Below are 15398 nucleotides of genomic sequence, written 5' to 3'. Positions count from 1 at the left end.
CGCATCGCTCTCGTGCGCAGCTGAGCGCCCACAGAAGGAGCAGACCGCAAAGACACGAAGAAGCGACGAACTTCATCCGGCAAACCTCGTTTTTATGACCCCAGACCTTCAAATGTTGTTCCCCTTACAGCTAGAAGCGAGCGCTGGTGGTTTTGGTTGATGAACGCGAGCGAAACTTTGGTAGGAAACGTTGCTTCACTTTTTTCTACTTTTTTCTCCGGGGTCAGTAACCTGTGAAGAGAGGAAAAAGGAGGATTTACTGAAAAACGAGGATTTATCCGCGGTGGGGCTTTAGCAGAATTAGTCGGGGTTGTAAACTTTTTTTCTTTTTTAATCTTTTTTGTTTTTTATTAAACGGGACTTCCAAAGCACAATTTTGTTTTACTTCAAAAGAGGAAAAAAAAAAAAATTTCACCTGCTGTTAAGGAATACAGGTGAGTCACCTTGAGGAAAAACGCTTAACTGGATTTAAAAAGTAACAAATAAGTTAATTATTAATTAAGTCACTAAGCTAATTCTGGTCAAATTAAGCTAATCCCCAATTAAAACAAACTAAACAGAAATAATGAGAGGAAGCAACTCATGCTTATGTAATGTAATAACGTAATACATACATACATACATACATACATACATACATACATACATACATACATACATACATACATGCTGTACATATATTCTCTTCCTGTGAACAATGTATTTGTATTTCCTTTGTGCTGGTTAATATGGAACTAAATTAATATGAAAATCTGTTCAGTGGTTAGTATATTTTTATTATTTAGTAAAATATTTACACATCCACAATAATATTAAATAGAAGCCCATTGGCAAATTACAAATAGCCGTATAGTTTCTGAAGCCATGAACAAGTATAGCTCTGGCTGCATATTTAACCACTCCTTACAGCCATAGGCCCGTCTTTTAGTGCTAGTTCATACATATTCTGTTTTTATTTTAATTATGTAAAGCACTTTGAAATGCCTTGCTGCTGAAATGTGCTATACAAATAAAATTTGACTGATTGATATTCAGTAGGAGTGATGTTGATGCGAATCCAGGTGGATAGTGTTGCTCTCTTTGTTCTAAAATGTGTTTTATATTTGCTCGGGATCGTTGACCTTTTGAAACACCCAAATATGTTTCAAGTTTCAACCACCAGCCTGTTCATTTAAGATGAAGTGGAAAAATTAGAAGAAAATAAATCTGGTTTATGTTTCTATCTACTTTTTGCAGTCCACTAGTTACACTGATAGCAAAACAGACCCTTGGCATGACGCTACCACCATCATGCCTGACAGTTTTAAAAATCTCACCTCAGGTCCTGCAAGAATATTTCTTTCCATTATGATTTGCTGCATGCATCAACATTGGGTTACAGCATCTTGTTGTTTATGACAGCCTTAGTAGTTCCTGAATTGTTCCTGTATATTTGAGCTAATTTACCATCATTGCAGGTGGTAGATGAATGAAACGTGGACACAGTTATGTCTTATGATTTGAAATACACATCAAAATAGATTTTGAAATAGAATTTCAATGTACATTGAATAAAACATGTAAACAATGTAACAAAAAAAAAAGAAGTTTCCCACTTAATCCCAATTAATATTGTCTGTTTATGTATATATATTTAGTAAATATTTATGGATTTAATGTTTTGAGATTTATCCTTCTATTTTCTCAGAACCCAGGGTGTTACGTTACCAAACAAAAAGCCGACTGCCTAAAGTTCGGACCACCTGCCCAGCGTAGTTACTGAGAGAGGAGAGGAAGGGGGAACTACCCTCATCATTGTCTGCTGCTGCCTTCTGCTTCCTCCTGGCTTCAGATGTACGCTGAGAAAGTTATGACAGAGGGGAAGATGGGTGAGTGCCCTGGTTAAATACATACTTGTTTTCGTTCCATTCTCCCAACAGAAGTCCTCTAACACACACACACACACACACACACACACGCACACACGCACGCACGCACACGCATCCAATGCTACACACGTACAGATCAAAATGCTGCTGCCCATGCAGCCTGTTTTCTGTATTTGTGTCCAGACATCAGTCCACCTTACAGTTAACGATTAACCGGCCTGTTCAAAACTGCTTTGCTGTCTTTTTGATGTTCCCTGAATTTTTTTTATGACGTTTGTTTTTCAGCTGGGTCAGCATATACTTAGATTAGTTGTAATATTTGTTTAATTTTGTTGTCTCGATGATCTCTAAAGAGACAACGATTGTCATTATTATCCATAATAATGATGATCATAGCAAAGTACTTGTTATATTTAGGAAGAGAATGACATGCTCTATTAAATATACCATAAAAACTTTTAGACCACATGACTGTTGGACAGTTTTGGGAAATATGATGATAACATATTGTGAAAAATTAGAACATGCCTGACATTGGGCTCATTCTGTGTTTAATTTTCCTTTTCTGTCTCCAACTTTCTAAGCTAACCTTTATGTCATACCATTGCTTTTAAGTTAATATTAAATATGTATTTAGCTGCTGTGGGTCTTTGAATGATCATCGAAAGAAGGAGGTCTTGGAGGTTTTGCCACAGATGCAAACAGAAGCGAGTAAAAGTAAAACATGGGTATGTTAGCAATCACACATAACCAACGTAGCTGTATTTAGCAACATGTAGCTGTCCAAGGACGACTTCCTGGATTTTTTTTGTTTCTTTAGTACATTCAGAAGGAAACAACACAAGTATTTCTTGTGCTTTATACCTGAAGTGATTAGCAGACCGTCTACTTCTGACCTCAAGACGATGAACTGAGAAACAACTTCAAAACTTTAGAATAAAACAATAAAAAACAAGTTTCTAAAGTAGCCAACAGTGTCTACCCTGCTCATAGAAACACATGCTGGATGGGGCTGTAATTTCTTCACACAACATAATTTGTGTGTGTTGGAGAGGGAGTTTATTTCTGACTTTGTGAAATGACAGAACAACTTTACTACTACTAATACAGCAACTAATGATGATACTCTTAAGAATAACATGCATGCAAAAGTAGAAGCTGTGCACTTTACCCGAGTGAACCTTTTTTCTTTTAAATTTAAAAACTTTTGAGTTAGACTAAACAGTTTGATACAGATTGTGCTTCAAGTCTTAAAGAGTTAGTTCACTTTTTTTTATTATTACCTGAAGCAAAACGACGTCAGATCACTGTGAGCGTTTTGTCAGGCATACACTGCCTGTTTTAGCAGACTTTAGCAATTTATTTACCTTACAATCTATTCAAAATAAAAAAGTTAATATTAGAGGAATACAGCGCTTTGGAAGTGGATATTATAAGTGTACAACTTCGCAACAAATTGTTCTTATAATTGATGCTGTTGTTTCCAACCAGAGCCGACATGATTCTTTGTGAAGTCATGGTGGTTGATGCTGCCAGGTGCTTTGGTTCCTCCAGATCATCTGCAACCCATGTGCACCTCGGCTTTACCAAGAACAGATTTATCTTTTGGATTTTGTGTCAGTTGTTTAGTGGCATTAATGACGTTATCTTAAAAATTATCCAGACAGACTCATAATCAGCTGGCTCGCCAAGCCAGCTTTGTGTTGATAGCGGATGTCTGACTAGGTTGCTAGACTTGGACCGCCTTCGAGGATGTACTGAATATTCAAATTGATAATAACTTAATAATAGATCAATTAAAAAAATCTGAAATGACCTTTTAAATACGTTGGCTTATTTATTAAATCTCAGTTGTGCTTGACAGATTTGTGATTTCCATGTAAATAATAAAAGGGCACAATTTTGTATCATAAATAACAGGATTTGCTTCCTTATCCCAGTGCTACTACCATCAGTGTAGCCCAAAGGAAGACAGAGAAGGAAACAAAAATCTGTCTTAGTTTTACCCATCTGTAGCACTGTTTACATATTTTCCTGTCTTACTACTCCAAATGAGTTCACTCTAATAAATGGCTATTATTGAAGTGAGACCACTGTGAAGCACATTTCTACACGTTTGTATAAACTGAAAGTATTAAATGGATTTGAACAGAAAAATGTTTATCAAACTTCTGTTGCACTGAAGACCAAAGCTGACTGTATGAATAAGTGAGATACTTCCACCTTTTTAGCTGTTTTTGCTCATGCAACCACAACATGTACATGACTTACCTTACCTTTTAATCCGGACTGGAACAAAGTTGTCTTCACCCCAAACACCTTCTACTATTGCTTGGCAGCAAATGGTCTCAGCCCTTGAAACGACTTGCTTAGCTGTTTGACTGAGGGGCGTCCGCCCAGAGTGAATCATGTTGCGTGTAATTAGAGGAAAAACAGCCTCGTTGAGGAGTGGCACGCACTGCCTGGCTTATTTTTGTTTGTTCTGGGTTAAAATCAAAAGGGTTGCTATTTATTTTTAGAGACAATCTGTGTTTATATCTTTCGAGACATAGTTATTTATCACGTGGGTGTGAGCAATCAGGGAAACCCAGACATGAGCAGAACCGCTCGTGCACATGGTTGTTTTTTTATTTTTACTGTTGTTCCTTGACGACCACTGCATGAATGACTCAGAGTCTGTTCTCACTCCATCTCCTTGTGGGAGTCAGCGGTAAATCTTTGCTTGATCCCACTATTCCACACCCAGCTAAAAGCCTTTGGATTACAAGTGTTCAGGTTGCAAACTCTTTGAAAAGCTATTATGGAAATATTTCCTTCTTTCCTTTTTAAATTGGCTTTAAAATCTTTTTGCTGGAGTGAATGTTTTAATCTAGTTAATAATGAGCAGTGAGTTGCATTTAGCATCAGATTTACAATACAGCACAGCTTTTCATGATTAACACCTAGAATAATTTAAGATTGTGTTACTGAGTGTGAGTCAAGCATTTTTTTCCTACATTAAAAAAAATGTTTGGTTCCCTGGAACAAAGTCTGTGTGTTTGATTCAGATTTTGTAATCGCAACATAAAAGCCTAATTGGCCAATAAGAGCCATAAGAAACTTTATGCTTTTTAATAAGTATGCCTGAGATAATGGCCTGAGTAAATATCAAGGATTCATCCTAGATTAATTCCTGGATAGATACGAGTTGTTTATGCCGTTACTTATTTCCTTAAGTGACAATGGCTGATCGAACGATAACTGAGCCAGAGAGCTGATAAGTTAGTAGATTTATGTTTCATATTGGTATAAGTTAGAATAATGTTGTTAAATAGGATCATTATTGATGCAACGATAATGTGATATTAAATTGGCATCCGTTTCACTTCCTGTAATTGTTTGTTCAGCCGATTGTTTAAGTTAAAGTGTGAGACATGTCTGGGTTTTAGAATATATTTTTTTCCCATTTCCACGTAATCAACACAGCATGGCATGAAGTTCAGACTGCAGTAATAATTTTTCAGATCTGGTGTTGGTCAATATCTGTACCTGACAGCTTTTCTTAACATCCTGTTGAAATGGTGGCAATATTTCTTAATTTAATGTTTTTGTCTGTCTTTCTGGTTCACATCTTCTGGCAAAAATTTAATAAATCTATGCTATTGGTGTGTTTTACCATATAATCCAGTCTTTAAGTACTTTTCTCTCTAATTTGACTTTGATTTTACACTCTGAATATGTAACACCAAAATCATATTCCTTGTTTGTGCACACAATCTTGGCCGATGGAGCAATTCTAGGCATGATTCCACCAATGGGTTCATACTTACTGACACACACACTTGCACACACATGTGCACATGTGTACACGCACACACACACATGATCTCAGGTAGAAGTAGACAGGAAATATAGCTCGTTTTGTGTTACTGGAAATCATGTTGTATGAGAGAAAGAAGCAGGTCAGATAGAAACTGGACAATTTGGTTCCTCTTTCCTCTGCTGTTAGAATAAATATGCCGGTGCCGAGGTGTGGAGGAAAGGTTGTGGTATTTCCAGCCAAACAGAGGAAGAATGTCCTGCTGATAATATCTGCCGTGTTCCCGTTGTTTTATTTCTTATCCTACCTATTCTACCTGCAGCTCTTGCATTTCGCATGTTGCCTCCTGAACCAGAGATGACGCTAAAAGTACTTCACTCCGGTTCAATTATTTTATCTTTCGGTCTCACAACAAACTTTATGGAGATGGTGATTTAATTTTTTCTGTTACCTACATTACTGAATAAACCTGCAATACGCACCTGCTTGTTAGTGTACTGACATACCTGATTGTCCAGGGAACTGGCTTGATCTGAAACACTTACGAAGCGAAAGATCAAACATCCTGGTCATCAATGGTTACGTTTTATTTTGTTACCTTAAAACTGTGAATAAAAACAATTGTGCTCTTTTGTTTTATCCGATGGAATAGTCCAAAATGAAAATCTTTTAGACGTCATAACGTTGCCAGGAGAATAAGACAAAAAATGGCCCTTTCAAAGTTTTATGAGCCTTGAAAAATTACATTTAGATTGTGGATTATGAAGAAACAGAATAAATAAATAAATAAATAAATAAATAAATAAATAAATAAATAAATAAATAAATAAATAAATAAATAAATAATAAAGTTAAAATCTTGTCAAATAAAACTATGCATACAACTTGGCAGCACTTGCCTCAGTAAATGCTTCCAGGCCTTTGGACCACATGACTGTGCTGCTTTGCTTCATGCTAACTCTGGTGGTTAACACTGCTTCATGTGCAGATGTCCTCCCAGTTCTTGTCCTGTTTTTCTCTATGTACTGGTTTTCACCCACAGTTTCTAACGAGGCGTCTTAGTGGAACCACAGACTCTAAACTGGGTAAGAATGTGTGCGTGTGTGTGTGCGTGCGTGTGTGTGCGTGTGTGCGTGTGCGTGTGCGTGTGCGTGCGTGTGCGTGTGGGTGTGTGTGTGTGTGGGTGTGTGTGTGTGCGTGTGTGTGTGTGTGTGTACATCACTGTGTGCTTGGTGTGTGTTGGCTCGGTAGCTGCCTGACCTTTCCACGTGGTCGTGAACACCTTAGACAGCTAAGGTAATTCCTGGACTAGACTGCAGCCCCCTGAGGATATAGAAAATGAAGGGATGAATTTGGTAGCAATATTGATAAAAAATCAGTTTAAAATATGTTATATTTAATACACCTATTGGTGCATTTTCAAGCATATTTTCAAGATATTCCAAGAGAATGAACTGGTGATTATTATGAGTTTGGTAATCACAGATAAGAAAGACAGAACAATGATTCCTTTCATTAAATACTGAAATCATAGATATTTAAGAACAAGTGAGGGTCACTTGATGGAATTTTTTAAATGAATAATTCAGGGTTTAGAGAGATTCTGTCTTTGCCATTCTTCTATGATTCTTTGCAAAAGGAGAGCATTTAGGCTTTTAGTCTGGCTGCAGGTCTTTAAGTAAAAAAAAAAATTATAATTTCTATGTTTTCCTCCAGCTATGTAAAACTGTCTGCGAAAAGTTTTTGTGCTTTTGTTCTCTCATTTTGAAAATGTACATTTGAAACTAGATGAATCTCGCTCCTCACACTTGCCATGATATAGTAACTTATTTTAATTCATCTTTTTAGCTTCAGTTTCTTCATATCTGAATATTATTTATATCGGCTGTAATCTGCGATTTATGTGTTCATCTCACCCTGATTTGTGTATCTGGTTTTTAGATATGAATCAATCTGTGCTTCTCTTGTGTAACAACATTTGCTCGGTCACATAAAAACAATCAGGAAGTGTTAAATCTCTTTTCAGATATCTTGTTTTTTGTGCATGTTTTATCACATCTAACGGCACAGAATTGGATATATTTTCATTCTGTTATTACCCTTTATTAAGCACTTTTGCATAAGTTACTACTGAGGATTCCTTGTGATGGAACTAAAAGAAAGAATCCAGAGTGTGAAGATTGGAAGTTGAAAGATTAGGAAAGAGATGACTTAAAAAGAAAGAAGTAAGGAAATTGAAGCTTTGGTTAAACAAAAGTGAACTTCCTTAGCATCAACTGTAAGTGTGCTGAATTTCTCACAAGGCGGGGTTTATTTCCACATCTAAAGCTTCAACCAACCGAGAAGATCTACAGAATGAATTCAATTTGTAGAAATATTTTAATAATCCCAAAGGGAAGCTAAATGTTGTTTTAACTCATATTTTATAATGAATTGCTGTAGGCAGGAAGGACCTGCTGTAGCAGTCAGTCTTAAAGCAGTTCTGAAGAAGCCTCTGACTGAAGACACTCTTCAGTTGCATGGCCATCTGATAAAGAGGAGGTTGTTCATTAATTTATTAAGAATACCTCTTTGCACCATCGTCTCCAGAGGTTCTCAGAGCCAATGATAATAATTAGAAGAGTAAAAAAATGATTGTTAAATGTGTAAAGAAACACAAATGAGCTACATTTCCTTCCTTCGTCCTTTCCAGATGATGACAGAGCAGAGAAAGCTTTGACTCTGCTGAAAAAAGCGCTCAGGCTGTGTGATGTAATTTAATGTCCGTCTGTGTTTGGAGGTGTTGCCTCAGGCCCTGGCTACTATCTGCTCTGTTGCTCTAACCCTGATAATGATACTAGTTTGTGTAGATGGGATGTGGTGTAAAGTGGGAAAGTGATAGCAGCTGACCTGTGTTGAAAGATAAACAGCGTGTGCCAGAGACTCAAATGTTATATAATAAATAAATGAATAAATGAAACATCAAAAACTTTTGTGTGGGAAAGTCTATGTGCATACTTTAATTTAGAAAATTCAATGTAGCTCCAAGTGAAGTAGGAGGGATAAAATATATATTCAACTTTGTAACAAAAAATGTGAAATTTCCTTTTAAAGAGTCAATGAACAGACAAACCTGATCACTGAAATGTAAAATTCAGCTGAAAATATCTTCACTGCTAATAAGGAGCTAAAATGTGCTTGATGAGAACAGTGTGGGTACATGGGTTCACACTCCTGGGACAGACATGGCACTATATCCTAGTTTTAGGAGTTTGTTCTTGCTTTGTGGGTAAATGCTAGACTTTAGACTATTGATCAGATCTGTACTCTTCACTTTGTGCCAGCACATGAACTGTCTGCCTCTTCACAACACGGCAACCATCTGGGCTGCTTGGAGTCCAAAAATTGCTTTGTCTAAATTAAACATTAGTCCGACCCTTTCAATCATTTTTTCTGAGGTACAAAGTAAAAAAAAAAAAGGTGTCAGTGTTTCAGAATAAATGTACTTTTAGATTTAGATAGAGTAAATAAAACTATTCAGACTAAACTTGCTTCAACAGGAGAATAAAGTATGTGTACAACTTCACTGAAAGTATATTATTCAACATTACAGCTAAAGATTAGCCACCAATATGGCAATTAACATTTATTGACATAAAAAGTATGCTAAGATTGCAAACGTTATTATTATTTTTGCTAATGCCTGAATAATTAGATTAGAGAAATCCTAATGAACAATGTCATGACTTTGAATAAATAAATTCTCCTTTAATTGAAGTGTTGCCTCAAACACATCCACACACAAACACAGTGATTCCTTTAGAGACATCATAAAGAAATTGTAATGAATGTGTCACTATGTCAGGATGTGAAACTGCACTAGTATAATTCATCCTTTGGTATAATTTCTAGATGTCTAAATATATCAGACATATGAACAGTTCAGCCATCATATTCAGGAAGGAGTCGGGTTCTGGTTGAGAGTGTTTGGATGCAAAATGTGTGATTCCAGAATAAAAGCAACAGATGCTGGTTGAAGCTGATTGGTGTCATTTTAATAATCAAAACAAGTTCTGTATCTACATGGGCTAGAAGGTCATTTGTAGAGGAATAAAACATGGCTTCTAATGAAACACAAACAATAAGGTTATTTATTGGAAATGCTTTCAGGGACAGAGACTGTAATTTTTAGAGACAATTCCAGTGGTTTGCGGAAACTACAACTGAATTGTTTGACCATAATGACAATTTTATAAAAGATTTTTAGATAAAAAAAAAAATGAAGAGACTCTTTTTCAGAGATGGTTCCAGAAAATGTCTGAGAAGAGCAGAAAACGTATGCATGTCCAAGGTGGAGTCGTTTATTCCAGTTCTTTCTCCAGGATTTGGTCAAAGTTGTTGTGACCACTACTCTAACCATGCCACTCAGTGCATACAACATTTAATCTTCGTTCTGCCAAAGCAAATCTGAACTAAGTTGTATGTCCATTATGTGTGTGCGTGTGTGTGTGTAGGGAACAGAGGCATCTCTCTGACCTGTGTGTTGACCCCCTGGAGGTTGATGGGCGTCTGTGCAACGCTCATGACCATTGGAGCCATCGGCGCTGCAGTCTGGGCCGTAGGTCAGACTATGTTGCTTTCATACATAATCATATCACACATTTCTCCAAGCATGTGACGACAATAATCAGCTGCTTTTGATATTTCTTGATGCTTTCACTTGATTTCCAGTCAGAACGTACTGACCTGCTGTTGTTTATTGTGTTGCTGTAGTTACATTCTGCACTATGGAGGAGGACACAGGACTGTATGATGGTAAGACAGATTGAACATTTATCAAAATTAATCAATTTATAAGTGTTATGTTAAATCACAAACATAAACATGCCATCAAATGTTGTATTATTGTTCACAGTGAAGCTATTTCATCTAGTTATTAATTAATTTATTTGGAAAACACCACAGAACAATAAGAAGTATCTCTGAAGTGATTTTGTTTCCCTCCAGTTCAGGTAAATTCACCTGACCAGCATCTCAGAGTGTTTGACTCCGCTCAGAGGAGGTGGCGCCAGGTGTGTTCCTCGTCAGCCAATGAGCTTCTTGCTAGCATCAGTTGTGAGGAAGTTGGATTTGTCAGGTGAGGTCATTGTTATCAAGTCATGTTTTTTATTTATGCACTGGTTTCATGAATATAATGGTAATTTAATTTGCTGGCCTTACGACTGATTGGTCACTCTGCGTGTTTTTCAATAAAGGTTGAGAATCCTGCTTTAAAAAAGTTTTCTCTCAAAGCAATTTGTTTTAATGAAAAGAACAAGATTTACTCAGAGTAAAATTTGGCATACAGGCATTTAGATTGCATAGATATAAGAATAAGCACACACGACCAGAACCAAAACAGCACATCATTCTGTTTGTTTTGAAAATTGTATTTGTAACAATAAGACATTTCTAGAACAGATGAAATTTAGTAAAAGTTTTTTTATTCAGAAAATAGACAAGTGGCCAAGGTGAAATCATCATGTTCTCATACGGTGGGCACAGTTAGCTCCCATGGTTTCATTTTTAAATTTGAGTAATCCAGTCATTTAGAAGACATAACTCATGATTAGTGTTTGTTTCAGCGTGGTGAACTACTCGGTCGTATCGGTGCCTGAAGCCAGTGGTGACGTTGGAGAGTTCTTCTGTGTCAGACAGGAAGAGCTCAGCTATGGAAAGAAAATCAAAGACTCATTGTACCCATGGTAACTCACACCGCTGGTTTATCTCCTCATCTGTCTGCTACAGTGCCCTCTCTGTGGTTCTCCTGTGTGTTTTTATGAATTTGGTCTCTTTTAACATTTATGAAAGATGCTTAGAGGTTTTTGAGTATCCTGCAGTCATTAACTCTGGTTGTCTTTGTTTCAGTGCCTGTGAGAGCCAGGAAGTTCTTACACTGTTATGCCAAGGTGAGAGATCAGGCCTGGACTCATTCTGTGTGGCACACTGGCACAATTCAAGCTCTGCCACCCGACACCGCTACCAGAATACCAAGTTTTTGTGGATTTTGGTTCTTTTTTATCTTGTTTTTTTGTGACTCCATTTTCATTCCTGAGAAAATGTTTTGTCTGTAAAAGTTGAATTTATTTTCTTTCCTTTTCATCCCTCCCATGTCTCTCCTTCGCAGACTGTGGCAGGCGTAGTTTTGCGGCGGACCGTATAGTTGGGGGTGTGGATGCCAGGCAGGGCAGCTGGCCCTGGCAGGTCAGCTTACAGTACGATGGCATTCACCAGTGTGGAGGATCCATCATCTCTAATCGCTGGGTCGTTTCTGCAGCTCACTGCTTCCCAGAGTAAGTGAGGCGATTACTGCTTGTGTTTTAGGAACTGGTTAAACAGTTTCACAAATTATTTATAAGCTTACAAAATCTACATGTAGATATTTCAAATGTGTTTAGTTAATGTGTCTGTTTGTGAAGAGCTTAAAGAAACCCTTTTCCATTATTTTCCAAGGCGGAATCGTTTTATTAATCGATGGCGCGTGCTGCTGGGCTCCATCTACAACAAACCTGTCAATGCCAACGTGGTTGAGGTGAAGACCATCGTTTACCACAGTAGCTACCTGCCCTTTGTAGACGCCAATATCGATGACAACAGCAGAGACATCGCCGTGTTGGCCCTCGCACAGCCGCTTACTTTCAACGGTAAGTAAGACGTCATAAAAAAACAAGCTATATTCTTTTGACATGTTGATGTCTGTAATGATTAACACCTTCTTTAACCTGTCAACACTGCAAAGATTGTCAAAACAACCACTTTTCTGACTAATTAGTTTGGTTACATTAAGAGTGTGCACTGCTGCAGTACAGGATAGAAAACCAACCATTATTTCAGTGGGACATGACTGACACCTAGTGTTCAACATGGATAACTACAAAACCAACATTTGAATCATAAGACAGTGATGGTCTGGATATTTCTCGTAAGCCTTGTTTTGAATTGGTGCGTCATAGATTAACTGGCATGAACTGAAATGCAATATTCCAAAATAAGGTTTATGAAAGGTAGAGAGATCTCAGTCCATCTTTTTACTCAGTTTGTTCTGTTTGGTTTTTAGTTTTAGTACAAAACTATAGGTAGGATGACGTCTAGCTTTGTTAATTATAGACTTGTTGTGAAATTATTTTTTAATTTTAGTAAATGCTCTGAGATAAAGTAAGAAAAACTTTTAAGGGGATGTAGCAAAAACAAGAATTGAACATAAAACATGGCATAAAAGTTTAGTTAAACTGCAACAATGCATTACGTGTCCATGTTTGCAGAGTACATCCAGCCCGTCTGTCTGCCAGCGTATGGACAACGGCTGGTGGATGGACAGATGGGAACAGTGACAGGATGGGGAAACGTTGGATACTATGGTGGGTCTAAACCCTTAACATACTTTGAGATTTTTTTTTCTTTTAGTTAAGGGTTGCATTTAATTTTATTTAAGATTTTTTCATTTTCTTGCCATTCCTTGTTTTTTTTCTCCCACAGGTCATCTGGCAGACGTTCTCCAGGAAGCAAACGTCCCCATCATCAGTGATGCTGTGTGTAACGCTCCTGATTACTATGACAACCAGATCACCACCAGCATGTTCTGTGCTGGCTACGAGAAAGGAGGCATCGATGCCTGCCAGGTCGGATATCAATGGGTTTATAAACTCAAACGTGTCAACAACTTTGGATTATTTTGTGTGATCATTTTACTGTGTTGGCTGTAATTGTTTGTGGCATTAGGGAGACAGCGGAGGACCTTTTGTGGCTGCTGACTGCCTGTCTAAAAGCAGCCGCTATCGCCTGCTTGGAGTGGTGAGTTGGGGAACGGGCTGCGCCATGGCTAAAAAACCAGGCGTCTACACCAGAGTTTCCAGGTTTCTGCCATGGATATCCACAGCCATGAGGGTAAGAGTCATGCCTTATCTGTACACCTCTAGACGCAAAAACACCAGAACCTGGATCTGAAATACTGATAACTATGTAGTGTTACATGTTTCTCCTTATTTCTAAAAACACTAATCTGTTTAATCCTAATTTTAATAAAACCAGAAACTGATTCATTTGAGCTTTTTTATACCAGCACACCAGAACGTTCATTCAGCTTGTAGACAAACCTTTCTGCTCTTATCTTTCTGCAGAACTATCACAACTCACCAGGCGTTCACAAACTGGCTCGACCATGAGGCCCCTGCATCCATCTCTTTATTTTTGGATGACAAGACGAACATTTTGCGTCGCTGATACTGTGACCCCGTAACAGGGAAGTGAAAAACTGTGACCTTCCCCTCCTATCATGGCTTCAGACATTTCTGACAGAAACATTCCCCAGTTCCTGAGCCTCATGCTTCACTGAAGGTGTACTGGTAGGAAACTAGTTTAACCAGTTGTTCTTAGAAGTTATGAAGATATGGAAGCAAAAGACACATAAATACTGTCTATGCTGAATTCTGCTTTTGAGAAACCTGTTGAGTTTATTTTTCTCTCGTATCTGAAGTAGACTTTGGACTTGAAGTGTGGATAACTGTACATATGAACTTCCATGAAGCTCAATCAATCAGAGCTATTCTGGAAGTAAACTTGATAAAAAAAAAATATCTTATCAACTCTTTACATGAATCGCTGTCTTCAGTGACTGAGCTTCACTGAAGACAGCGATCACAGTGTGTATTGTAGAAATCCTAAGTCCACTTTGACACTATATATAAGCTAACAAATCAATGCAGACAACCAAACACCTAAAGATTTAAAAAAATATATTATTTTCTGAGGTTGCCTCACAGTGGAAATGCTAGTTTTCTTTGCTTTCACATTCACTTATGTGATACGCACCTTCTCTTTTATCCTTTATAACACATTTTATAACGTTTCCACATAACATTCAGTATGTGCCTTTTACTTTATATCCACTTCAATCGCCCCAATCAGTGTTTTGTTGTTGTAAATATTAGTCAGGTCCTGTCTCTGTTCAAATTATTGAACTTTCTCAGCTTTTGTCATGTTATAAACACAAACTTCGGTAACACTTTATTTGAAGGGGGGTGAATAAGACTGACATGACACTTTCATAAACATGACATAACACATGTCATGAACATGAATAAGCCTTCATGAATATTTATGACTGTTGTCATAAAGCGTCATTCGGTAAATAATGACACTTTTAATACAAAGTTGACATTATTGAAAATGTCTTTGTTATGACAACTTGACATTGACCAGGAAATAACTACTGTTTAAACTTTACCTTTAATAACATAAAGTTACCTAATTTTTAAAGTGCAATCAGTAATACTTTTATAACAAATTTATATCAGTAATTATTTTTTGGTTAATGTCAAGTTGTCATAACAAAGACATTTTGAATAATGTCAAATTTGTTTTAAAAGTGTCATAATTTACCGAATGATGCTTTATGACAACAGTCATAAATATTCATGAAGGCTTATTCATGTTCATGACAGGTGTATGTCATGTTTATGAAAGTGTCATGTCAGTCTTATTCACCCCCCTTCAAATAAAGTGTTACCCAAACTTCAAAGTATTTTAATGGAGCCTTATGTGACTGACATAATAGAGAATAATTGCAAGGTGAAAGGAAAGGGACAGATCTTGCCATTCAAGTGTGCAATAATAATTAAATTCCCATCTCATAAAACCTTTTTCTACTGATTATTTTTTTTAGAATTGTGAATGTAATATACTGGCATGTGTTTGTTTGTATGTGTACTGATATC

The 15398-nt window shown here is 37.1% G+C and overlaps 1 protein-coding gene across 1 annotated transcript; it reads left to right on the top strand.

Annotated features, from left to right (window-relative positions):
• Positions 1-285: 285 nt before the first annotated feature.
• Positions 286-14396, top strand: hpn (hepsin). The gene is made up of 13 exons (XM_088013551.1): positions 286-434; positions 1688-1868; positions 10161-10268; positions 10420-10461; positions 10654-10783; positions 11271-11390; positions 11554-11594; positions 11813-11978; positions 12139-12329; positions 12948-13043; positions 13162-13304; positions 13405-13569; positions 13803-14396. The coding sequence occupies exons 2-13, from the start codon at positions 1832-1834 to the stop codon at positions 13845-13847; spliced, it is 1284 nt and encodes a 427-aa protein (XP_087869677.1). The 5' UTR covers positions 286-434; positions 1688-1831; the 3' UTR covers positions 13848-14396.
• Positions 14397-15398: the final 1002 nt, after the last annotated feature.

This window comes from Poecilia mexicana, unplaced genomic scaffold, assembly GCF_051168715.1.
Source record: "Poecilia mexicana isolate PSO_F unplaced genomic scaffold, ASM5116871v1 scaffold_16, whole genome shotgun sequence".
Classification (NCBI taxonomy): Eukaryota; Metazoa; Chordata; class Actinopteri; order Cyprinodontiformes; family Poeciliidae; genus Poecilia; species Poecilia mexicana.
This window is presented reverse-complemented; position numbering and strand designations above follow the sequence as displayed.

Excerpts from the sequence above, each read along its gene's own strand:
- hpn (XM_088013551.1), top strand. The coding sequence starts at position 1,832 with ATGTACGCTGAGAAAGTTATGACAGAGGGGAAGATGG. Across the intron at positions 10,784-11,270 it reads GAGGAAGTTGGATTTGTCAG|CGTGGTGAACTACTCGGTCG; the intron begins GTGAGGTCATTG and ends TGTTTGTTTCAG. Across the intron at positions 13,044-13,161 it reads GGGAAACGTTGGATACTATG|GTCATCTGGCAGACGTTCTC; the intron begins GTGGGTCTAAAC and ends TTTCTCCCACAG.